At 44.6% G+C, this 26,452-nt stretch overlaps 1 protein-coding gene across 5 annotated transcripts in view; it reads right to left on the bottom strand.

The window, feature by feature from the left end:
* LOC105495091 (kinase suppressor of ras 2) overlaps positions 1–26,452 on the bottom strand; it is a 520,600-nt gene that overhangs the window by 305,061 nt on the left and 189,087 nt on the right. For all 5 annotated transcript variants that reach the window (XM_024797056.2, XM_071071001.1, XM_071071002.1 and 2 more), the window contains exon 4: positions 2,541–3,054. In XM_024797056.2, coding sequence (XP_024652824.1) covers positions 2,541–3,054 — 514 coding nt within the window. The remainder of the gene's footprint in view (positions 1–2,540; positions 3,055–26,452) is intronic.

The raw sequence follows: 26,452 nt of genomic DNA, 5'->3' as shown, positions 1-26,452 counted from the left end.
TGACCACTCTGTTCCTCTCCTCTACTCCTTCCTTGCCATGAACCACAGCATCCCCCAAGGTGGGCCAGGGAACTACCAGCCTTGAGAAAGTGATGAGCTTGCTAACTCAGCCAGAAGAAACCTGAAGGGCAAAGCTTAACACCACCTGGGTCCTGATATACACATTCCAAAATTTGGAAGACCTTGAAGAAGTGGGCCATTCAGCCCTATCCAGGCAGAATTAATCCTTCAGGGGTCTAGGGAAAGGACCGCATTTAAAAACCAAAGGGCAGCCTCTCTCACTTGGCCTCCATATTGCAGATTAAAAGATGATGTGTCTGGAGAGTCAGCTTTATGATCAAGTTTCGCCTTACTAGGTGGTGCACCCTGGGAAACGGACAGGAAGAAGCACAAAGTGTGGGGACAATGTAGCAAGCAGACCCCAAATGCCTCTTCCACCTTCCACCTTAGCAACCTGCACTCCCAGCCTTCCTAGAACTCTACCCCATGTCTTCACCTTGAGGTTTCAGCAGGCCCCAATCTCTGTGGCTGTCACAAAACCATGCAAATCAAACCCAACTCCAATCAGAAAAGCATCTATCCTCTGCTTCACCCTCAGAGGTCTCAGACACGCATTCTACGTCTTCAAGCTAGGTTTCCACACAGCAGCTTGAATATGACTATTGTAAAATCATATGTTCCACGTCAATCACTTTAGGGCATTCCCAATGCTTCAAAAAAGAGAATCACTCTCTACACCACAGCTTCAGACAGGGCTTGGTAAACCACAGTTCATGGGCCAAATTGGGCCAGGTACCTGTTTTTATAAATAAAGTTTTATTGGAACACTGCCATGCCTATTTGTTTACCTATTGTCTGTGCTGGTTTTGTGCTACATGATAGAGTTGAGTAGCTGCAATAGAGACCAAATGGCCTGCAAAGTCTAAAGTATTTACTATCTGCCCCTGTACAGAAAAAGTGTGCCAACTCTTCACTTACAGAATCCTGCCTTTTTTTAATGGTGATAAAATACACATAACATAAAATTTACCATCTTAACTGCTTTGAAGTGTAGAGATCAGTGGTATTAATTACATTTGCATTGTTGTACAACCATCACCACCATCCATCTCCAGAATGTTTACATCATCCCAAATGCAAAGTCTATACCCAATAAATAATAACTCCCCGTTCTCCCTCCCCTCAGCCCTGGCATCCACTGTTCTACTTTCTGCCTCTTTGAATCTGTCTACTCTAGGTATCTCATATTGGTGGAATTATGCAGTATTTGTCCTTATGTGTCTGGCACATTTTACTTAGCATGCTGTCTTCAAGGTTCACCCATGTTGTAGCATATATCAGAAGTTCCTCCCACGTCGGGCGTGGTGGCTCATGCCTGTAATCCCAGCACTTTGGGAAGCCAAGTCGGGCAGATCATTTGAGGTCAGGAGTTTGAAACCAGCCTGGCCAACATGGTGAAACCCTGTCTCTACTAAAAATACAAAAAATTAGCCAGGCATGGTGGCGCAGGCTTTATAGTCCCAGCTACTCGGGAGGCTGAGGCAGGAGAATCACTTGAACCTGGGAGGCAGAGGTTGCAGTGAGCTGACATCGCACCACTGCACTCCAGCCTGGGCAACAGAGCGAGACTCTGTCTCAAAAAAAATAAGTTTCTTCCTTTTTAAGGCTAAATCATATTGCATTGTATGGATAGACCACATTGTGTTTACTCATTTGTCTACTGATGGACACAGGTTGTTTCTACTTTTTGGCTACTGTGAATAGCACAGCAACCTGCCCAATCCTCAAGTGTCACCCTACATCACACACCTGCTCTCTCCCTCAAAGGGGTCCTCTGTCAATTTCCTCAATGTGTCCTGCTTCCTACCACCTTCAACTGAAATGAGCCGTGGATATAAAATACACATTCAATATCAAAGACTTTGTATTTTAAAAAATGCAAAATATCTCAGTAATAATATTTTACATTCATTCTACGTTAAAATATTATCATTTTGATATATTAGGTTGAATGACGTATTATGATAATTAATATCACTTGTTCCTTTTCATTCTTTTTAATGTGACTACTAGAAAGTTGAAGGTTAATATATGCCTCATATCCTATTTCTAGGAGCGGCACTAGGCTAGACTCTGCAGGGGTTGGCAAACGTTTTCAGTAAAAAGCCAGATGGTAAATATTTTCAGCTTTGTGGGCCATTCTCACTCTGCCATTGTCAGACAAAAGCAGCCATAGGCAACACATAAAGGAATGATCATGGGTATGTTCCAATACCTTTTATTTATAAAATCAGGCCAGCTATCAGATTTAGCCCCTAGGCTATAGGATATTAATCGTATTTTTTAAATGGCCTATTCTGAGAAAGTCTGTTCTATTCATTTTCTCAGAACCCTCTGTGAAAAGCCATTTTTCATTCAGCCAGAGTCTGGAACACAAGTCTGTTCCCGGTTTCCCTGACCTGGGCAGCTCCTGAGACCACGGGGCAGCCCCTCGCAGTCCGGGACTCGACAGCCCCAGGACACCCACCGACCGCACTCACTTGGGCGTGTGGGCCTCGTCCACGCGGTGCCCCAGCTGGAACTCGTGGGATTTGCTCCGATGCAGCGCGGTGAACCCCGGGATCAAGTGTATCAGCTTTCGGGAGGAGGGTGGTGGGGTCCCCGGGGGCTTCAGCTTGTTCTTCTTCCTCATGGGCGGCGTGCCCGGCGGGGTCACGGTGGTGACGATGTTGGGGGTGCGCGGCGGGGTGCGGACCGCGTGCCGCTGCCGGGGCGATGGGGGCAGGGAACGGTGGCCCGACTCCAGGGGCGGGGGCGGGCACAAGCCCGGGTAGGGGTCCACGGTAAGCCTGTCCACGTGAGTGTACACAGGGGCCCCGGGAGTGGGGCTGGTGTGACAATAGTGCTGGACGCACTTGGACTGGACCCTGGGGCTCTGGGAGAGATGGGTGCGGATCCACGGGGTGGGCTCCGGGGGGCACACGGGATTGTTCTCCTTCCCCGTTTCTGTCGTGGGCCACTGGATGGTCCAGTCCTGTTTGGAAAGGTTGCCTCCTAAGTTGGAACAGAAGAGCAGAGACAATGGGTAAGCCATGAGAAAGCCAGATGAGTTATACCACATACACCATTACATCATACACACATTACACCACGTGCCCATTACATCATATGCATGTTACACTATATACCTGTTACATCCTATGCATGTTATTTCATGTGCACATTACACCACGTGCCCATTACATCATATGCATGTTACACTATATACCTGTTACATCCTATGCATGTTATTTCATGTGCACATTACACCATGTGCCCATTACATCATATGCATGTTACGCTATATAACTGTTACATCGTATGTATAACATACGCTCATTATATCATATGCGCATTAAATCACATGCATGTTACACTATATATCTGTTACATTGTATGCATGTTATATGTACATATCATATGCACATTACATCATATGCATGTCACATTATATGTACATTACATCATATGCATGCTATTTCATATGCCCATTACCTCTTATAGACATTCTATCAAATGCACGTTACATCATACTCACATTAGATCATAAGCACATTTACATAAATCCAACCACCCCTACTTGGCCTCTCCAAAAAGAGAATGAAATCCCTTTGTTGACCCTGTTACCCTATTCCCCATTCAACAGCCTTGTCTTCCACTGCCCCATAGCTGGAAAGACCCCACAGCCCAAATGCTCAGAAAAGCAAAGAAGTTAATTCTCGCCTTTTGAGCTTCCCAAGGTTCCAGTTCCGGCAGTTTCAAAGTGATTTAAAGGATTTTAAAGGATAACTTTTCCCTTACATGGACATTTTAATACCTAACCCTCACATGAGATACACAGATTCCAAGGAAGTCAAGTTCATCCTTCTCCCTGACCACTTCCTCGGCCACCGCATACTTCTTCCAGATCTATGTCACCATGTTCTCATTCATGCATTTGTCCAGTAAACATCCTGTGAGTGCCAACTATGCCCTTTGCTTGGAAAAGACACAAAAGTAACACAGAAGAGACCCTGGTCCCTGGACTTACATTCTGCCAAAGCAGAGTCACGATAGACAAGAAAACATGCTCACTGAAGGATTTCACCCTCCTCCCGAAAGCTGATACACTTGATCCCAGGGTTCACCGCGCTGCATCGGAGCAAATCCCACAAGTTCCAGCTGGGGCACTGCGTGGACGAGGCCCACACGCCCAAGTGAGTGTGGTCGGTGGGTGCCCTGGGGCTGTCAAGTCCCAGACTGCGAGGGGCTGCCCCGTGGTCTCAGGAGCTGCCCAGGTCAGGGAAGCCAGGAACAGACTTGTGTTCCAGACTTGTGTTATTGGTGCTGGGAGGGAAATAAACAGAATGATGTGATAAAAGCAATATGGGTGGCTGGGCACAGAGGCTCACACCTGTAGTTCCAGTAATTTGAGAGGCCAAAGTGGGTAGATCGCTTGAGGTCAGGAGTTCAAGACCAGCCTGGCCAACATGGTGAAACCCCATCTCTACTAAAAATGCAAAAAATTAGCCAGGCATAGTGGCACGCACCTGTAATCCCAGTTACTGGGGAGGCTGAGACAGGAGAATTGCTTCAACCCAGGAGGCAGAGATTACAGTGAGCCAAGATTGCATCACTGCACTCCAGCCCAGGCTACAGGCTCGCTCTAAAAAAACAAAGAATATGGGTAACAGAATGGTTAACCATAGAGTGCTACATACAAACCACATGCTACACAGCTCAGCCAGGAGAAGGCACCAAGTGCCAATGCACACAAAAGCCTGGGCGAATGTCCAGAGAATTAGGCTGAGTAAAAAAATGCCAATCCCCAAAGGTTACATACTATATGGCTCCATTTATATAGTATTTTTGAAATGACAACATTTTTGAAACAGAGGATAGACTGATGGCTGCCAGGGGTTAGGGATGGCAGAAAAGTGGGTAGGAGAAAAATGGATGCGGGGATAGAAGAGCAATACAAGGGAGCCTTGGAGTGCTGGAACTCTCCAGCATCTTGACTGTGGTAGATATACAAACCTACACAGATGATCAGAGTACATAAAAGTAGGCCCGTGGTGCACATAGACACCATGGAATACTATGCAGCCATAAAAAAGGATGAATTCAAGTCATTTGTAGGGACATGGATGAAGCTGGAAACTATCATTCTCAGCAAACTATCACAAGGACAGAAAACCAAACACCACATGTTCTCTCACTCATAGGTGGGAATTGAACAATGAGATCATTTGGACACAGGGTAGGGGACATCACACACAGGGTCCTGCAGGGGGAGTGGGGGACTACGGGAGGCATAGCATTAGGAGAAATACCTAATGTAAATGATGAGTTGACGGGTGCAGCAAACCAACATGGCACAAGTTTACCTATGTATCAAACCTGCACGTTATGCACATGTACCCTAGAACTTAAAAGTATAATTAAAAAAAAAAAAGGCCGGGCGCGGTGGCTCAAGCCTGTAATCCCAGCACTTTGGGAGGCCGAGGCGGGCGGATCACAAGGTCAGGAGATCGAGACCACAGTGAAACCCCGTCTCTACTAAAAATACAAAAAATTAGCCGGGCGTGGTGGCGGGCGCCTGTAGTCCCAGCTACTCAGGAGGCTGAGGCAGGAGAATGGCGGGAACCCGGGAGGCGGAGCTTGCAGTGAGCCGAGATCGCGCCACTGCACTCCAGCCTGGGCAACAGCATGAGACTCCGTCTCAAAAAAAAAAAAAAAAAAAAAAAAAAAAAAAAAAAAAAAAAAAAAAAAACTAGGCCCATGGTGGTGGCTCTTGCCTGTAATCCCAGCGCTTTGGGAGGCCAGAGCCTCCAAAAGGGAGGAGGATCACTTGAGCCCAGGAGTTCAAGACCAGCCTGGGTGACATAGTAAAACCTTGTCTGTACAGAAAGTAAAAAAAAAAAAAAAATAGCCAGGCATGGTAGTGTACTCTGTGGTCTCAGCTACTTGGGAGGCTGAGGTGTGAGGATTGCTTGAGCCTCAGGAGGTTGAGGCTGCAGTTAGCCATGTTCATGCCATTGCACTCCAGCCTGGATGACAGAGTGAGATCCTGCCTTAAAAAGAAAAATACATAAAACTAAATAAACACACAGGCACAGGCGCACACAAACACACGAGTGAAAATAAAGCTGGGGAAATCTGAACAAGATGGTGGATTGTATCCATATCAATATTCTATGATATTGTATTGTATAGTACAGTAGTACTATAGTTTTGCAAAATGTAACATTGGAAAGAAAAGTATACAAGGAATGTCTGTATTATTTCTTACACCTGCATGTGAATCTACAATTATCTCAATCAAAAATTTCTGTTAAGAAATTAAAAATAAAATACAAGAATATAGGGGGCCTACTTTAGTAGGGTGATCCGGGAAGGCCTCCTAAGGAAGCGACATTCCTCCTGGTATGTGAAGGACAGGAAGCGGATGGTCACACCAAGCACCAAGGACAGAGCACACCAGACTGGGAAACAATAAGGGCTAAGGCCTAGTAGGAAGGGCTTTTTTTTTTTTTTTTTTTTTTAAGTCTTCCAATAGCTTGTTAGAAAGAAAAGACAGTTTTTTAAATCCCCACTGTTATGAATTCGAATTGAGGTTTTCATCCCTAGTATAAACTGAATTAAAAAAAGAGACAGAAATTTAAAAATCCAATGGTAGGCCGGGTGTGGTGGCTCACACCTGTAATCCCAGCACTTTGGGAGGTCAAGGCAGGTGGATCACCTGAGGTCAGGAGTTCGAGACCAGCCTGACCAACATGACGAAACTCCATCTCTACTAAAAATACAAAAAAATTAGCTGGGCGTGGTGGTGTGCACCTGTAATCCCAGCTACTCGGGAGGCTGAGGTAATAAGAATCCCTTGAACTCAAGAGGCAGAGGTTGCAGTGAGCCGAGATCGCACCATTGCACTCCAACCTGGGCAACAAGAGTGAAACTCTGTCTCAAAAAAAAACAAATCTAATGGTGTATTAACATTTTTCATTCGTTTGCCATACTGACCAGTGCAAATACAAATTTGGTCTAAAGACACAGATTCTCATGCAACCATGTAAAGCCTTTCTGCATCCTCCATGCTAAGAGCTCTAAATGCGTAAACATCCAATAATACCAAATGTACAGGCTTCAAAACCAGCTAAGTTAGGGCAGTCACTTTCCTAGGTCTCTTTCCTGGGTGCCTGCATGAAGGTGGTGTTCACAACCGTGTGATGACAATGGGGTGACCCTCAAGGAGAGGTTGAAGGGACAGGTGAGAACAGACTGCCAAGTCTGCGGGCTAAGGTGCAGACTGGCTTCTATACCAAGTCCAACAGGAAGCCATTGGGAGTTTGGAGGCAGGGGAGGCACGGATTGAATGTTCATTTCTCAAAGATCACTCAGGCTGCTGCAGGGAAAAGTAGAGCCTAATTAAGGGGTATCTCAGCGAGTTGCAAAAGATGACGCCAGCTCTGGCTGGGATGGTGGCAACAAAGATGGAGAGAAGCTGGCCAGGTGTCAATGAAGGAAGAACCACCAGAACCCAGAGGAAGGTAAACACGTGAGCACTTCCACGATGGGCCGAGGAAGGAGATTTGGGGTGGAAAGAAATTCCTAGCTGACTAGCAATAACAATAATAATTACTATAACGACCGTAACAAGAGCTAATTTATAGCGCATTTGATGGCTTCCAGAGTGCTTTCATGAACACTGACTCACTGTTCCATTTTTAATTAAAACAACTCATTTTGTTATTATATATTCAGTACAGAAAAATTAGAAAATTGAGATAAGAGAAAAAGGCAATGCTGTTCTACAGCCTAGCCATCATCCCTATCAATATCTGACGGTAGAGCCTTCCAGATGGTTTGGGGTGGATTTTTTTTTTTTTTTTTTAGGAAAAAAAAATATTCCATAAGACCATATTTAATGGTTCATTGTCTGTTTTCTTCACTTGTTATATTGGGACTGTTTTACATCTAACTTAATTTTTGTAACTCTGTGTGCAAAGGGTCATTCTGATTTCCATTTTGTAGGTAAGGAAACTGATGCACAGAGATGAAGATGTGCCTAAGGTCACAAGAGAGATGGTAACTGGCAGCCAGACTCAAACCCAAAACTTTGGCCACCTCAACAAGCAGGGCATGAGACTGTCTGTGGAAGAGAACTGGGGCCTCCATTTGCCATCAGAGATCATTCAAACGGGAAAAGATACTGAAACAAAGGCTCATTTCTCAAAAGGGTCTCCTTTTCCCTCCTCCCAGGCTTGCCAAAAGAACACTCTACCAAAGTCACCATCATTACAGTATCTACTCTCAAATATTGACACATACACATTAGCCCAGTGAGTAAGAGAGTCAACGCTGGAGTCAGATGACTTGGGCTCCAAATCTGACTCCCCACCACTTACGGCTGTGTGACCTTAGGCACTCATCTAACCTCTCTGAGTCTTAGCTTTGTCACCTGTGCAATGGGACAATAATAAAACCTACCTCAGGGACTACTATGAGGATCAAATGCACAAATACAAGTAATGTGCTTAGCACAGCTCCCGGCACACAATAGGTACACCATAAATGCTAGCTACTGGCATTGTAATTCTCAACACTGTGGTAATACAAATCTGCTATTTAAAGAGTGTGTAGTGGTTCTGACAACTTTACTATTCTCACCCCTTGTACAGTGAGGAAGCTGACATTTAGCTGAAGCTACATAGCTCTAAGAGTCAGGAACAGAACAGAGAATCAAGTTAAGGCAAGTTTCTCCATCACGCATAAGCTCTGGATTGATGTATCAGATCAGGGAATACAAACTCATTGTCCAGTTAGCCTAAGTAAAGCCTGTTTAAGAAAGTCAATCTATTTTCTAAGCTGTCTTAATCAAATACTGCACCATGAAACCACAAAGTAGTGCTTTTGGCATTATCATTACAAGCTGTTGTCCATCCTGAATGAAATGGAAAGAATATAGGATTGGGAACCAGAAGAACTCAATAGAATTCTGATTACACTACCGACCAGCTCTGTGACCTTGGGCAAATTACTTAACCTCCCTGAGCTTCAGTTTGGGGGATCATAAAATGGGAATAATTATGGCTTTGTTGGAGGGTGCAGTGAGAATTAAATGTATTTATTTCACAAATATTTGAACACTCTTTATGTACCAGGCACCGTTCTGGACACCAGAATAGAACAATAAATAACACACACACACACACAAAAAAAACCTGTTTTTGCAGAGCTCACATTCTTAGTAGGGAAACAGATGAAACAAGTAGATGAACAAATGTATCATATATACAGTGATAGTGAGTCCTCTAGAGGGAAAGAAAGCAGAGCACAGAGACACACACACAAAAAAAAAAGTACTGAGGGCTATTTTAATTGGAAAAGGATGAGGAGGTGATGGTGGACATTTGAGCAAATTTCAGAGTGAAATGAAGACTGAATTAATAAGATAAAGTGATCAAACCATCAGACAGAGCCTGAGCCATCATGTCCATGCCAACAAATGGCAGATGATTGAAGATGGGTGAAAACATCTATTCTGGTTGCCTTGTGACTCATCCCCTTTATCCCCAGGCATTCACTATGCCAGCCCCTGTCCTCAAGATGCTCCCAGTCTAGTGAAAATGATCAATAATAAAAAAACTCTCACTGCAGTTCCATCCTAGGTACAGATCCCAAATAATTGAAAACAGGGACTCAAATACTTGTAGACAAATGCTCATAGCAGCACTATGCACAATCGCCAATAGGTGGAAACAACCCAAGTGTCCATCAACTAAGGAATGGATAAACAAAATGTGGTACGTCCATATAATGGAATATTATTCACCCATAAAAAGGAAAGAAGTACTGATTCATGTGGATCAACCTTGAAAAACACTATGCTAAGTAAAAGAAGTCAGACACAAACGGTCACATGTCATATGATTCCATTTACATGAAAAAATCCCAAAGAGGCAAATCTATAGAGAAAGAGAGCAGATTCGTGGTTGCCAGGAGCTGGGGCTGGTGGGGAATGGGGAGGAATGGTTAATAGGCATGGCGTTTTGGGGGAGGTGATGAAATAGGTTTGGAACTAAATAGAGGTGGTAGTTGCACAATCTTGTGAATGAACTAAATGTCACAGCCTGGTTTGCTTTGAAATGATTAATTGTATGTGATGTGAATTTCCACTACATAAAATGAATTAATAAGTACTCACAATACCAAACACAGAATCCTAAGTCAGAAAAAGTGCAGGAGCATATGGGGCACAGAAGAGAGGAAGCCCACTGGCCAGGAGGTGGGGGTGGGTAGGAGAAGGCAGCCTGGAGGAGGTGGCACCTAAGCCCAGAACTTGAGGGTGAACAAGAGTTCCTAGGAAAGGCGGCAGCGAGGTGGGTGATAGTGGAAGGATGGTAACACAGAAAACAGCAGAGTCAAGGGCCAGGAGAAGAGGGACGTGGGAGTTTGGAGAACTGCCAGTCGTTCACTATGACTAGAGTTATTTTTCCAGGGTGAGGAGGTGGGGAGACAGAGTCTAGCTCTGTCGCTCAAGTTGGAGTGCTGTGGTATGATCTCGGCTCACTGAAACTTGAACCTCAACCTCCTGGGGTTCAAGCGATTCTCCTGCCTCAGCCTCCTGAGCAGCTGGGACTACAGTGGCCTCACGTGATCCACCAGCCTTGACCTTCCAAAGTGTTGGAATTACAGGTATAAGCCACTGCGCCTGGCCAAGCTGGAGTTATTTTGAGAGAGGAAAAAATTCAGCCAGGAGCGTTGGCTCACACCTGTAATCCCAGCACTTTGGGAGGCCGAGACGGGCGGATCATGAGGTCAGGAAATCGAGACCATCCTGGCTAACACTGTGAAACTCCGTCTCTACTGAAAATACAAAAAAAAAAAAAAAAAAGAAAGAAAAAAAAGAAAGAAAAAAAAGAAAGAAAAAAAAGTAGCCGGGTGTGGTGGCAGGTGCCTGTAGTCCTAGCTACTCGGGAGGCTGAGGCAGGAGAATGGCTTGAACTCGGGAGGCGGAGCTTGCAGTGAGCCGAGATTGCGCCACTGCACTCCAGCCTGGGAGAGAGAGGGAGACTCCGGTCTTAAAAAAAAAAAAAAAAAAAGAGAGAGAGACAAACAGGAACACAAAAAGGAAATGAGGCTCTGGGGAAGATGATTGTGAAGTCTAGTTAAAGAGGCTGGGCGCAGTGGTTCACAATGTAATCCCAGCACTTCAGAAGGCCAAGGGTGGGTGGATCACTTCAGGCCGGAAGTTGAACGTGGCGAATCCCCGTCTCTACTAAAAATACTAAAATTAGCCAGGTGTGGTGACCCACATGTGTAGTCTCAGCTACTCTGGAGGCTGAGGCAGGAGAATGGCGTGAACCCGGGAGGCGGAGCTTGCAGTGAGCCAAGATCGCGCCACTGCACTCCAGCCTGGGCGACAGAGCGAGACTCTGTCTCGAAAAAAAAAGAAAAAATCGAGCCAGGCTGGAGAAGCGAAGGGAGGACTTCCCAGGGATCTTCTATTCTAGGCAGAAGGAGATGCTGAGAACTAAGGCCCAGTGTGACTGATCCTCTTGCCACTGGCCTCCCAGAGAGGGAGGCGGTCTCCTCCAGGACTCCTGGAGACCTGCTGCAGCTGAGGGCTTGTGGCAATCAAACTTGGTAATGGGTGTAGTAGAAGATCTGGTCACACTCAGCTGCTTCAAGGCTTAGACCCTAGTCCCGTGGTCATGCCAGGGGAGGGGCTGAAACTCCCCTAACCATAAATGATAATGGGATGGAAGCTAACTTTCTGTAGGGGCATATATTGCTATATCCTTGAGGCTTGGGCCCCAAACTCCCGCTCATGCCGGAGAAGGGCTGACTCTCCCAATGGGCAAATGCAGACAAGTGGGTTGGAGCTGGAGGTCAAGCACCTGCCCACAACAGTGCTGCTGAATGCCAGCTCCTGATCATACCAGGGGAGGGGCTGGTGTTGCTTTGATCATATGGCTTGAAAGCCACACAGCCCAATGGATGGGATCCATGGAGTCCTCCTGGAGCCCACTGTGCTGGGCCAGGGTGTAAAGGACAATGGTGAGTGGGGACTATACCTGCCACTCCTGTCCGTGTGTGATTAAAGCTGTCCCAGAAACCCTGGTGCACAGGCTGTGTGGGCATCCGTCCTTGCGGCTGAACAGGGCCGCTTTGTGTAGGGAAGCTGAGCATCAGGAAACATGTCTCTGACCATGGAGTGGAGATAGGATTGGACAGAGCCTGGGTGGCAGCAGGAGCCCAGACTGAGGCTCCTGGAGACATCTGGATGGGAGGTGACGAGGACCTGGGATAGCTGTAGCAGTGGAGATAAAGAGAGGTGGAGTGACTGTATATTAGAGGAGAAAAAAGGAAAAATAGCCAACATTTATTGAATTTACACATAAGTTACAGACCCATGGAATCATCCAACAAAGTGGGTAGAATTTACTCTCTTACAGATGAAGAAACTGAGGCACAGAGAGGTCAAGTGGCTTGCTCGAGGCCACACAGCCTTGTCCAAGAAGGACATGTGAGGTTTGGAAATTCACCTGACCCGTAACCAGGACACTAAGTCCAGGCTGATGTCCCAGTTGCTAGCCTGGGTCACACAGTGGCCGGTGGCATGGATCACAGCAATAGGAAATGCAGGAGAAGAAAATTGGGCACAGAGGAGGTGGCAAGCTCAGGGTCAGACAGGCTGAGTCTGAGGTTCCTGCAGGACACCTAAGAGGAGATTCTGGGATGCAGCTGAACCTCAACTTCGCCTTCTCCCAGAAATCCCAGGACCACTCTCCAGGAAGAAGTTATTTTTCTAGCCTGAAAAGATGGATCGTGAAATTCTAAAATCTAATCTTAGTAGTTTTTTTTTCTACAAAGACATGATGATTTCATCACGTTCACCTACTGTTCCTCTCCCATCTGATCTCCGAATCTGTAGACTAAACATCCCATGACCCTGAATTACATGCCAGTAATGCAGGTCTGGAAGACGGGGGGTCATGAGCCTGTCACTCACTGACTAATTCCCTCAGAAGGGAAGATACCTCTGCATATGGAGGACTTACTTTCTGAACTGAAAGAACAAGAGTTAATTCTCCTAAGTCAACGCCAACACTTAGACATGAATTTGTCCCTACCATCCCTCACTGTGACTCCATTTCTTCATTTGTAGAATGGGGATAACAACAGAGCTTTCCCCCAGGATTGCTCTGAAGATTAAACAAAAACATGCAAGCAGAGCATTTAGCTTCATTCTCTAGCACACAGTCAATGTTGTTTAAGTGTTCGTGTACAAAGAGTGTAACACCATCTGTTTCACAGAATGCCACTGAGGATTAAATAAATGCATACAGTGCTTTTCATTGAGCCTGACAGAGTTCACACTCAAGAATCATCCAGTCCTGCCAGGCACAGTGGCTCATGCCTGTAATCCCAGCACTTTGGAAGGCCAAGGCAGGTGGATCACCTGAGGTCAGGAGTTCGAGACCAGCCTGGCCAATGTGGTGAAACCCCATCTCTACTAAAAATACAAAAATTAGCCGGGTGTCCTGGCACATGCCTGTAATCCCAGCTGCTCAGGAGGCCAAGGCAGGAGAATCGCTTGAACCTGGGAAGGGGAGGTTGCAGTGAGCTGAGATTACATCATTGCACTCCAGCCTGAGAGTGAAACTCCATCTCAAAAAAAAAAAGAAAAAAAGAATCATCCAGTCATTATCCCTGGTCTTGGCAGGTGCTAACTCTGACAGAAAGAAAGCCCAGGGTATTAGAAGCCACTGAGCCTTTATTTTGGGTTGAACTGTGGCTTCCTGTACCTTATTTGCATATAGGATCTTTGCAGCTACAATCAAGTTAAGATGAGTTAATACCGGATCAGGACCTAAGTCCAATGGTTTGTGTCCTTATAAGACGAGGAGAAGACACAGAGGAGAACGTCATGTGAAGACAGAGGCAGGGGCTGGAGTGATGCAGCTACAAACCAAGGAGCACCAAGGATGGCCGGCCACCTGCTGAAGCCGCAGGACAGGCAAGGAACCGATTCTCCCCCCGAGCCTTTGGAGGCAGTGTGGCCCTGCCAACACCCGATTTCAGACTTTCAAGTCCCTACAACTGTGGGAAAGTATGTTTCTGCTGGTTTAAGCCATCTAGTTTGTGGTGGCTTTTTTTTTTTTTTTTTAACAAAAGCCCTGGATAACTCATGCATTTGCTGGACACTGACTGGGGAATCGCCATATAAAAGCCTGCACGTGGAGTGCAGCTGCCAGACTCTGCATTAGAGGATCTGGTGCTGATCTCACGTGCCCTGTAAAGTAGATGTTATTGACAATTATCAGCCAGGCGTGGTGGCTCATGCCTGTAATCCCAGCACTTTGGGAAGCCAAGGCGGGCGGATCACGAGGTCAGGAGATCGAGACCATCCTGGCTAACATGGTGAAACCCTGTCTCTACCAAAAATAGAAAAAAAGAATTAGCCAAGTGTGGTGGTAGGCGCCTGTAGTCCCAGCTACTCAGGAGTCTGAGGCAGGAGAATGGCATGAACCCGGGAGGCGGAGCTTGCAGTGAGCCAAGATCATGCCACTGCACTCCAGCCTGGGTGACAAAGCAAGATTCCATCTCCAAAAAAAAAAAGTTATCAACAAGTAATGTTATAAAGCACTTTATGCATGTATTCAATCCTCCGTGGATCCTGTGAAATAGATGCTTTTACCCCCTTTATACATGAACATTTATACAACATTGTGAAAGGAAAATAAATCTTGGAAGCCCCAAAGTCACTAAGCTAAAGGGAAAAGTCAAGGTGGGAACTGCTTAGAACAAACCTACCTCCCATTCTACTCAGAGTCATCTCTCTGCTCACTGAGATAAATGCATATCTGACTGCTTCCCTTGGAAAGGCTAATCAGAAACTCAAAAGAATTGTGACCTGGAAGCCCCCACCCTGCTTGAGTTGTCCCGCCTTTCTGGATGGAACCAATGTACATCTTACATATACTGATTGATGTTTCATGTCTCCCTAAAATGTATAAAAGCAAACTGTGCCCTGACCACCTTGGGCACATGTCATCAGGACCTCCTAAGGCTGTGTCACGGGCATGCATCTTCAGCCTTGGCAAAATAAACTTTCTAAATTAACTGAGACCTGTCTCCGATTTTCAGGGTTTACAACATTGGCTGTGTGCTTACTGTGCTTGGGATGGGGCTAAATGCTCTAATTGCATCACTTCATTTAATTTTCAGAATAATTCTGGGAAAAAACTCTGCTGCTATCCCCATCCTACAGATGAAGAAACTGTAATGTTATCAACAAGTACTAGATGAGTGACAGGTCATGGCTAAACTCTTATAGTTGGTAGTAACCTACACCCTCACTTTCCCCTTAATTACATGGCATCCTGTAGCTGAGCTGGGATCCACCCCTCCCCACAGCCTACAGTTCCCCCAAAGTCACACAAACACACGTTCACACATACACACCATTCCCCCAAAGACACACAAACACACACTCACACATACATGCTATTTCCCCAAAGACACACAAACACACACTCACACATACACACCATTCCCCCAAAGATGCACACTCACATATACACACCATTCCCCCAAAGATGCACAAACACACACTTACACATACACACCATTCCCCCAAAGACGCACAAACACACACTCACACATATACACCATTCCACCGGGGGCCACGGGAACATCGACTCACCCTCAAGTTAACTTTCCTTCCTTAAAGTTTGTTCAAAGTCTGAGACAGAAGCAGAGAGGAAGAAAAGCCTTACCCTCTGCCAAATTATCTTTCGCAGGAAACTATCTTCCTCTCCACCCCTACACTTCAAAACCAGAAGTTTGGGGCTAAAAATGCAAAAAGCCTCATTTCATTATCCAAATTACCGGCTTCTAAATTGACAGGGATTCAGCTTCTCTCTGCCAAAGCTTCAACAGCGTTTCACTGATGAGCTGTATTATATCAACTCTTCCCTCTCTTTTTTGATCCTCTTTTTAATAAAGTCTGAGGGAAATAGGTAATTTATCATTTTAAATAGGAAAGGTGTGGTAGCAGGGGGCTCTGGGGGTTATTAATTGTCACCCTTGCTATCTTGTCATCCGTTTCTGGAAAATCATTTTATTTCAAGTCTTGAAATGGGTGGGGAGAAGGGAATAGGTGTTTAAGAATTGAAAGGTCTGAAGATTGATTAAAGACATTTCAAGGTGCAGGGGTTTTTCACTTGACATTCTCTGATAAGGGGCTAAGAGAAATAAAAGCCATTCTCAAGGGAAAAAGTGATTTCAGAAAATCTAAGCAAGTGTCTAACTTCTTTGTCCCTTCCCATTAAAATTTTATAAACAGGCAATCGTGTGGTTTAAATTTGTCTGAATTTCGGAGCCAGCATTGGAATCTACGCAGTAGATTCTTTAGCTCTTCAGAGGCAAAAGTGACAGAGAGTCTGCTATTCCAGGATCAACACTGCTTGTAACTTTTGTGAATACTTCAATGCACTTGTTAGTTTAATCCTCAGAACTTTCTAGCAAGAAGCAAAACTTTTAGATGCCGGCTGAAAATATTAGACTGAAGTCACTGGTAGAAGAAAAAACTGTTTTTTTGGTTTAAATCCTCATAACTTTCCGGCAAGAGACAGAACTTTTAGACATTGGTTGAAAACATTTGACTGGAATCACAGGAAAAGCAAAGTATAATAATTAGTAGTAGTACAAATAACAATTACTGTTTACTGAGTGCTTACCATGTGCCAGATACTATTCTAAGTATTCAAGTGCATCACCTCATAGTATCCTCACAAGACCCCATGAAGAAAATTCTTCTATTGTCTCCACTTTACAGTGCTAGGAACAGAGAATTATTTGAAAGACTGAGTTGCCTTTTTACACAGCTGGTAAGTGGTAGATCAGGGTTTCTGATCCAGATCTGTACCATTGGAGGGTTCTCTGGAGCCCCCACCCCTCAGGAAATGAGAGACCCGTCCAGAAAGTCCTTGGAAAGCTGAGCCATTAGACACAGGCTTGTGGGTCAGCACCTGCGGCAGCTCCTTCTGACCTCCCGAAAGTCAAACAGGACATTCATTTTAGCCACAATCCCAGAAAGCCTGAAACCGAAAATCCAGGAAAATATTTTGAGTTTCGAGTTTGTCATCCTTGCAAAAAGAAGCGAATAAGGACAAATGAAAAACACGCAGTTGCCAAAGTAATTCAACATTGGCAAGAATCTTAATCTAAGACCTCATTAATGAGCTTGGCATTCAGCAGAACCCCGGGTCCCGTTGGGCACTAGCCCCGCCCTAGGACGTCCCCAAGTAGAACCAAACAAATGCACTGACCCTAGTTCAGGCAGGTCATCTGGGAGACGGGACAGGGCAGGGAGCACGGGCTCTGACCCAGTAATGCCTCCAGGTCCTGCTCTATGAGATTCGTGATTTTATTACCCACCAAGAGAGTGGGAAGATTAACCTTCAGTCACTAACTTTAGGGTAGCTCTTCTGTTTTAACAAAGCTCTTTTAAAAAAAAAAAATTATTGAGGTGAAATTCACAGTAACCATTTCAAAGTATAGAATTCGGCACCACTTAGTACGTTCACAATGCTGTGTAACCGCCACCTCTATCTAGTTCCAAAACACTTTCATCACACCCAAAAGAAAACCCCATCCCCATTGGCAATCCTTCCCAATTCCCTTCTTCCCCCAGCCCCTGGCAAGCCCTAAGCTATTTTTTGTCTCTATAGATTTACCTATTCCGGCTATTTTATATGAATGCAACCCTACACTATGTGGTCTTTCTTGCCTGGCTTCTTTCCCTTTACTTAATGTTGTCAAGGTTCATCCAAGGGTATCATGTATTGGTCTTTCGTTTCTTGTTATGGCTGAATAATATGTATAAACCACATTTTGTTTAACCATTCCTCAGCTGATGGACATTTAAGTTGCTTCTACCTTTTGGGAAGTGTGCATAGTACTGCTCTGAACATTTGTGTATGAGTATTTGTCTGAACGTCTGTTTTCAGTTCTTTGGGGCATATATCCAGGGGTGGAATTGCTGGGTCAGATGGTGACTCTGTGGTTAGCCTTCTGAGAAACCACCCTGCTGTTTGCCACAGTGCCTGCATCATTTTACATTCCCACCCAGCAACATATAAAGGCTCTGACTTCCCCACATCCTCACCGACACTTGTTATTTTCCGTTGTTTATCATCAGCGTCATCATAGCCATTCTAGTGGGTATTTAATAAAACATTCTTAGTAATAGCCATAGGTAACATTTATTGAGCACTTACTGTGGGCTGGGTTTTTGCAGCATTTCCTCTCATTCTCACACGTTATTTCATTTAATTCTCATAACAATCTTGTGAGATGGAGAGGAAATTACAGCTCTGGAAAAGTGGAGTCACTTGCCCAAGGCCAAGATTCAAAGTGAAATGCAAAACCTGGCAGTCTGACCACAGAGCGTGTTCTCTTGGCTGCTATAAACATACTGCACATCTGAATAGGAGACAAGTACCCAGGGGATAGGAACCATCAGCCCCATGTTTCCGATGGAGAAATGGAGCCAGAGAGAGGAGTAGAAACTTTCCCAAGACCCACCCATCTAGAATATTACTCAGCCATAAAAAGGAATGAATGAATGACATTCACAGCAACCTGGATGCGATTGGAGACTATTATTCTAGGTGAAGTAACTCAGGAATAGAAAACCGAACATCGTATGTATTCTCTCATAAGTGGGGGCTAAGCTATGAGGATGCAAAGGCATAAAAATAATACAATGGACTTTGGGGACCCAGCGGGGGAAGTGGGGGAGGGATAAAAGACTACAAATTGGGTTCAGTATATACTGCTCGGGTGAAGAATGCACCAAAATCTCACAAATCACCACTAAAGAACTTATGTAACCAAGTACCACTCATTCCCCAAAAACCTATGGAAATCAAAATAAATTGATTAATTAAATTAAATTTTTAAAAAAGATCCACCCATCTAGAAAGTTCCAGGTCCATCCATCCATTCCTTCCCCCCAACCCCATATTCCTTCCCCTCCATTGTGTACAATTGTTTTACAATATTTAGCATTTTAATTGTCAAGTGCAATTAAACCTGGGACTCAGCTGCTTCCAATCTCTGGAATGAAGAGAATGATTATCATCATTCATTGGACATTTTAAACTAAAACACAAAGTCCTTCCTGGTTAAAATCACAGTTAAAATCTACTTCAGGAATACTGCAATAAAACACTGCCCAGTATTCCAACATTGCAATCAAATAAACCCTATCTTAGAGTTGGGGTATTTACTACAAGTCATAAAATTATAAACTGCGGCCCAGACTCACATGGGGCCAGACTTGGGGGATCAAGGATAAAAGAAATACTCAGGACACCATTCTCAATAACCCTTTTCAAGCATATCCACATTGCTGGGGGTAACTGGATCTGACATTGGAGATCACAGGCCCCTGGGAGTCATGGATATAAACCCTGATGGTGGTTGTCATCTCACTACAGCCCTAAACAACCTAATAGGGCAGGGTCAAAGGCACAACACCCTGGACATCAGGATTCCCGGGTTCCACGGTGGCTTGGGCACACACAGCTCTGAGGACCTCATCTCAATTCTCCACCTTTGGGAGGCTTCCCCACCCACATCCACCCCAGCCACTCTCTCATTCCTCCTCCTGTTTCATTTCCTCATGGCCCTTACCACCCAGTGGAACTGTTTTGTTATACAATCCGTTCTTGTTATTCGTGGCAATTGTGTTCTCTTCCACAAAGTCACTGCAAATACTGAATTGGCAAATGCTGAATCATTGTGAGTAGAAGAGATATGAGGTTAGGTTCCTGTGAGCCTCTGGTCATATTATCATCCACTCATCCACACATAACCTTGTTTTAGGTGTGTTTCTGTTTCAAGATACTGTATTTTAAATATATATATGGTTGATTCATTAACATTGAACTCACAGCCCACAGCACCATCACTCAAACCTAAACCAGGCATATCTAACACAGGTATTTTCTCCATAAGGCACAGCACACACAGCCTTCTTATTCTTAGGAACACTAGAGAGCACTTCAGCACTATGCTTCGGGGCCATTGTAAACAGCAAAATCACCAACACAAAGTACACACAAAATGTGAAAAGCATAGCATTCAGTTTAAGACCACGGAAAGGACACTGCTTACATCATGAGAGCTGAAACGAGACCACAGAAAGGACACTGCTTACATCATGAGAGCTGAAACGAGAGGGCAGAATGCTGCCTTGTTCAACCTCAAGGGTTGTGCACATCAGGTGACTCAAAGTTTTTTTTACCACTCTGCAAACGCAAGTATTGATTTAAGGGTTACAAACACATTTCAGCCCGTAGGCAAATTCACAAATACAGAATCCACAAAGAATGAGGATCGACTGTTGTTATCTGTTTATCATCCATCTTTCCCACTGGAGTATATTCTCTAAGAAGGCAGAGCCCCAGACTCACCTTCTCACCACTATATCACCCACTGCCTTGCAATAAATAAATAGTAATTTTTGGCCAGGTACGGTGGCTCACACCTGTAATCCCAGCATTTTGGGAGGTTGAGGCCAGTGGATCACTTGAGCCCAGGAGTTTGAGACCAGCCTGGGCAACACAGCAAAACCCCATCTCTACTAAAAATATGAAAAATTAACTGGGCGTGGTGGCATGAACCTGTAGTCACAGCTACTTGGGTGGCTGAGGTGGGAGGATTGCTTGAGCCTGGGAGATCAAGGCTGCAGTGAGCCACGATTGCGCTACTGTACTTCAGCCTGGGTGACAGAGTGAGACTCTGTCTCAAAAATAAATAAATAAATAAATAAAATACAATTTTTTCTCTCAATGCACAAATTATATGTTGCTTTAATAAATATTTGTGGAATGAAACAATTCTTTTTTACTTTTCTTTGAGATGAAATCTCTCTCTGTAATCTAAGCACCATCTCAGTTGACTACAACCTCCACCTCCTGGCTCATGCGTTAGCCTCCCAAGTAGCTGGGATTACAGGTGTGAACCACCATGCTCAGCTAATTTTTGTATTTTTAGTAGAGATGGGGTTTCACCACATTGGTCAGGCTGGTCTCAAACTCCTGACCTCAGGTGATCTGCCTGCCTCAGCCTCTCAAAGTGCTGGGATTACAGCAGTGAGCTACTGCAGCAGGCCGAAACAATTCTTGAACAGTCATAAATTAAAGCTGCCATGATGGATAACAGTATTTGTATCATGTACCTTGAATTCAGGCAAGAAATTAAGTGGGAGACAACTCGCTATAGTCAAAATTCTATTCATGCATAGGGCTACCCTAGATGGATAGTCTTGAGAAATGAAGGCCTAGTGACCAGAAGAAAGGGTGGAAGGTCATCCTTATCTTGACCCTGCCTCCTCTGGCTCTGCATCCTCTGAGAAACAGCTGTGCCTCTACCCGCTGGGAAGAATGGGCTGTCCCATGGGCCTCTGAGGGAGGGAGAAGGAGGTGAGAAGCTGAGGAGACCCATCCAGCTCAGGCTGACTCTCACGCATGCTTGCACAAGAGAGTCCACACCAGGAAAGCCACATTAGAGAGGGATGACCTCTGAGATGCTCCTAATTCCAGAACCCTTTGTTGCTCTATTGCTCTGCCTTCCTTGAGTGACAGGCGTTATATTAGTTTTATAACCTCTTGTGTTGGCAAATTCAAGAAAGCTAAAAGTAGCATTCGACGACCTTATGTGCTGCAAGGTGCCCTATTTTTATCTCCCAACAACTGACTTGGGGCACAGGTTTTCCAAATCCCTTTGGCTTTCCCCTCCCTGTGCAGATTCAGTGGGGCCAGCACCTGCCCCGGTTTCTCTCCCAATTTCCCTCTGCAAAGACAGTGCTTGTGATGCCTTCAGAGCCAGGTGTGCTTGGAGGTCAGTTTGCTCAGGTTATCCACATAGCCTTAACCTAGAGGCAGAGAGAAATGTGTATACTTCTAAGAGAAAGGTGTTGTGTAAATGTCTATCAACCTTTTTAACTCCCCTTAACTAAGGCAGACAACCGCATGGGCACCAGGGGGCTTTTCCAAGACATCTAGATTTAATACCTGCCAACAAAACTTCTTGCCAAGGATGCAGAACTCAGCAGGGCCAGTGAGCTGGGTTTGAATCCCAGCTCCACTACTTACTAGCTGTGTGACCTGGGGTAAACTTCTTAACCTCTCTGAACTTCAGTTCACGCATCTGAAAATGGAATAATAAAAGTACCCTCTTCTTAGGGTTGCTTAAAGGGTTAGTGAACATGAAACACCAAACAAGCAGTGGGCCTGCTCTCTTTGTTACTATTTGATATGGCGTGGCTCTGTGTCCCCACCCAAATCTCATCTCAAATTGCAATCCCCACATGTCAAGGGAGGGACCTGATGGGAGGTGATTGGATCATGGAGTCGGTTTCCCCTGTGCTGTTCTCATGATAGTGAGTTCTTATGAGATCTGATGCTTTAAAAGTGTTTAGCAGTTTCTCCTGTCTTCTCTTTCCTACCGTCTTGTGAAGAAGGTACTTGCTTCTCCTTTGCCTTCTGCCATGATTGTAAGTTTCCTGAGGCCTCCCCAGCCATGCGGAACTATAAGTCAATTAAACCTCTTTCCTTTATAAATTACCCAGTCTCGAGTATTTCTTTAGAGTGGTGTGAAAATAGATCAGTACACTATTGTTGCTATCATTAGTAGTAACTTTTTCCCTTCCCCAGGCAGAATGTGTGCATCTTTTGATGTATGCACACATTCTGACTTATACACCAGGTACTTTGATCTGAAGATGGACAGTTTCTCCATCCACACAGAATTCACACCCTACCCAGTAGGTTATGAACACATAGCATGAAAAAAGTAATACAGCTCATTGATCATTTTTACATGGATTACATGTTGAAATGATCATATTTTGGAAATACTGGGTTAAATATATTGTAAAAATTAATGTCATTCCTCAAAAAGTTAAACACAGAATGACCAATTGGCAATTCTACTCCTAGGTCTATACCCAAAAGAATTGAAAGCAGGGATTTAAACAGATATTTATACACCAATGTTCAGAGTAGCACTATTCATGATAGCCAAAAGCTGGAAACAGCTCAGTTTCCATTGATGGATGAATAAATAAACAAAATGTGATATATCCATATAGCAGATTATTATTCAACCTTAAAAAGGAAGGAAGTTCTGATACATGTTACAACATGGATTAACCTTGAAAACCATATGCTAAATGAAATATGCCAGACACAAAAGGACAGTGTATATTTCCACTTACATAAGGTATCTAGATGACGCAAATTTATAAAGACAGAAGGAAGAATAGGGGTTACCAGGGGCTGAGATTACTTAATGGCTATGGAGTTTCTGTTTGGGATGATGAAAAAGCTCTGAAGATGGATGGTGGTGATGATTACACAACCTTGTGAACATGTTTAATGCCACTAAACTATACACTTAAAAAACGTTAAAATGGTAAACTTTGATGTGTTTTGCTACAATAAAAAATTGATGTTGCAACCACTAGAAAAGTTAAAATTACATACATGGTTCCCATGATCTTTCTTTTGGACATACAATGTCTAGCACAGATCTGGAAGAAGAGATGGGCGCTAAACAAGGAATCACATCTCACAATATCACAGAGGGTTGTTGCAATGTAATCCAGAGCTGAGGGCTAGGGAGAGGCTTACCTTAAGGAAGAACATTTGCACTGGGGTCTTGACATGCTTTGGCTGTGACCCCACCCAAATCTCACTGAATTGTAGCTTCCATAATTCCCATGTATCATGGGAGAGACCCAGTGGGAGGTAATTGAATCATGGGGGCAAGTCTTACCCATGCTCTTCTTGTGGCAGTGAATAAGTCTTACAAGATCTGATGGTTTTATAAATGGGAGTTCCCCTGCACAAGCTCTCTCTTGCCCGCTGCCATGTAAAAAGTCCCTTTGCGCCAGGAATGGTGGCTCACGCCTGTAATCCCAGCACTCTGGGAGGCCGAGGCGGGTGGATCACAAGGTCAGGAGATCAAGATCATCCTGGCTAACACGGTGAAACCCCATCTCTACTAAAAATAGAAAAAAATAGCCCCGTGTGGTGGCAGACGCCTGTAATCCCAGTTATTCGGGGGCTGAGGCAGGAGAATGGCGTGAACCCGGGAGGCAGAGCTTGCAGTGAGCCGAGATGGTGCCACTGCACTCCAGCATGGGCAACAGAGCCAGACTCCATCTCACACACGCACACAAAAAAAACTCTCTTTGCTCTTCCTTCATCTTCTGCCATGATCATGAGGCCTCCCCAGTCATGTGGAACTGTGAGTCAACTAAACCTCATTTCTTTATAAATTACCCAGTCTCAGGTATGTCTTTATTAGCAGCGTGAGAACAGACTAATACAGGTCTAGAGGATGAGTGGCAGTTAATTAAGCAAAGAAAGAAGGACAAGTGTCCCAGTCAGAACCAGTCTGTCCAAAGATGTGATCCATTGGAGGAGGCTGAGGGGCAGAGGAGGTAGAGTGTAGATGATGGAGAGAGAGAGAAGGGGGAAAGTGAGGCAGAGAAGAGGTGGACAGGTCAAAGTGGAGAGCTGAGGATTTATCCAGAGGACAGTGCCATGTGCAATGTCATGGCACCAATGATCACCCCTCACGAACCAAACCCACTGCATTTGAGTTGTAAACTTCTCTGTGTCTTCAACTGGATGATGAACTCCTGATGCTCAGGGACCACATCTTGGTATCTTCCATATCCTCAAACCATCTCAGCCCCTGGCACAAAATTTGCACCAACAAATATTTTACTGGCTTTACCTAAAGGAAGCCAACACAAGTGGGTCCCCCTAGCAGCTAACCCTACCTGGCACCCAGCCTTCCTCTGGAGCCCAAACGTCAGGTTGACAATGCTTCCAAAGGATATTTCTAAAAGGAGATGCTGCCGAACCCAGAGATAAAGAACAAATGCAAAACTGAAAATATCCCTGCAGGTCTAAACAATAATTAAACCTTTGAAACTGATAAAAAAATCATTGGGTAAGGTGGAACTAAGCATGTTTAGATATTAGCAACAGAGATGTTCATGCTTAACATCATTCCATCCCTAGTTACCAACCCTGTAGGGCAGTCTGGTGCTGGGAGATAGTGCATCAAACTTGAATTGTTCCATTGATTATTCTTTCCACATATCTTTGTTGAGTGCGTACTATGAAGCAGGTACTTTTGAGATGCTAGAAGCCTTGGTCAGCTTCTGACCAATCGTATCTGGACCAGAACTCCCCTCCTGTATCTAGAGTAACTCCTCTCATACTGCAGCTGAATATCTTATTATCAAATGCTAATGAGGAAACTAACAGGTTTTTCTGAGACAGGGTCTCACTCTGTTGCCCAGACTGGAGTGCAGTGGCACAATCATGGCTCACTGCAGCCTCAACCTTGTAGGCTCAACCGATCCTCCCACCTCAGCCTCCCAAGTAGCTGGGATTATAGGTGTGTGCCACTACACTTAGTTAATCTTTTGTATTTTTTGTAGACACAGGATTTTGCCATGTTGCTCACACTGGTCTTGAACTCCTGGACTCAAGCAATCCATCTGCCTTGGCCTCCCAAAGTGTTGGGATTACAAGCGTGAGCCACTGAACCCAGCCAGAAACAAACATCTTTAAAGTATTTACTATGTGCCACGAATTATGCTAGACATTTTGCCCACACCACCTCATTGTAATCCTCACAGCAACACTGTGGGGTAGACTCTATTCTTCACAAAGTACATATGAGATTCTAGGCTTCTGTGTTTTACCCATTCTAAGCTATAAATCTCCTAAGTGAAAAAGCCAAAATTTGAACCCAGAGCTCCTCTTATTTCTCGATAAGGGAGACGTGAGAGAAGTTCAACTTGAGCAAGAAAAAGAAGAAAATGGGAAAGGCTGTATGGTAAGAATGGGGTCAGGACATCTAGACCCCTCCGCCCCTCATAGCAACATCCTGTGGGTAGAATGGAAGACTACACATAATAATGGCAAAAAAACGCTCATGTGTTTCTAAAAGAAACAACAAAGTAAGATCCATGGTGTTTAAGGATAAAAATGGTTTCACCAAGGACTGAACTTAATAAATATTTACTGAGCCCCACCCTATGCCAATTGCTGTGCTGTCAGCATTCAATATCCAAGGAAAAAATAACAATGACAATGATCATGGTCACCCTTTTCTGGAAAGTGTACCATGTGCGCAACACTATTCTAAATACTATACATATATTAGCTAATTCAACCCTTACAATGGCACTACAAGGTAGTTATTAATATTTTCTTGATTTCATGGATGAAGGACAAGTTGGATGTAGTCCCTGACCCCAAGGGTCCCATGGTGGAGTAGGGGAGATAAGGCAAGCAAGGAAACAGCCTCTGCATCATGTCAACGC

The sequence above is a fragment of the Macaca nemestrina genome, chromosome 10 (assembly GCF_043159975.1).
Source record: "Macaca nemestrina isolate mMacNem1 chromosome 10, mMacNem.hap1, whole genome shotgun sequence".
Classification (NCBI taxonomy): Eukaryota; Metazoa; Chordata; class Mammalia; order Primates; family Cercopithecidae; genus Macaca; species Macaca nemestrina.
This window is presented reverse-complemented; position numbering and strand designations above follow the sequence as displayed.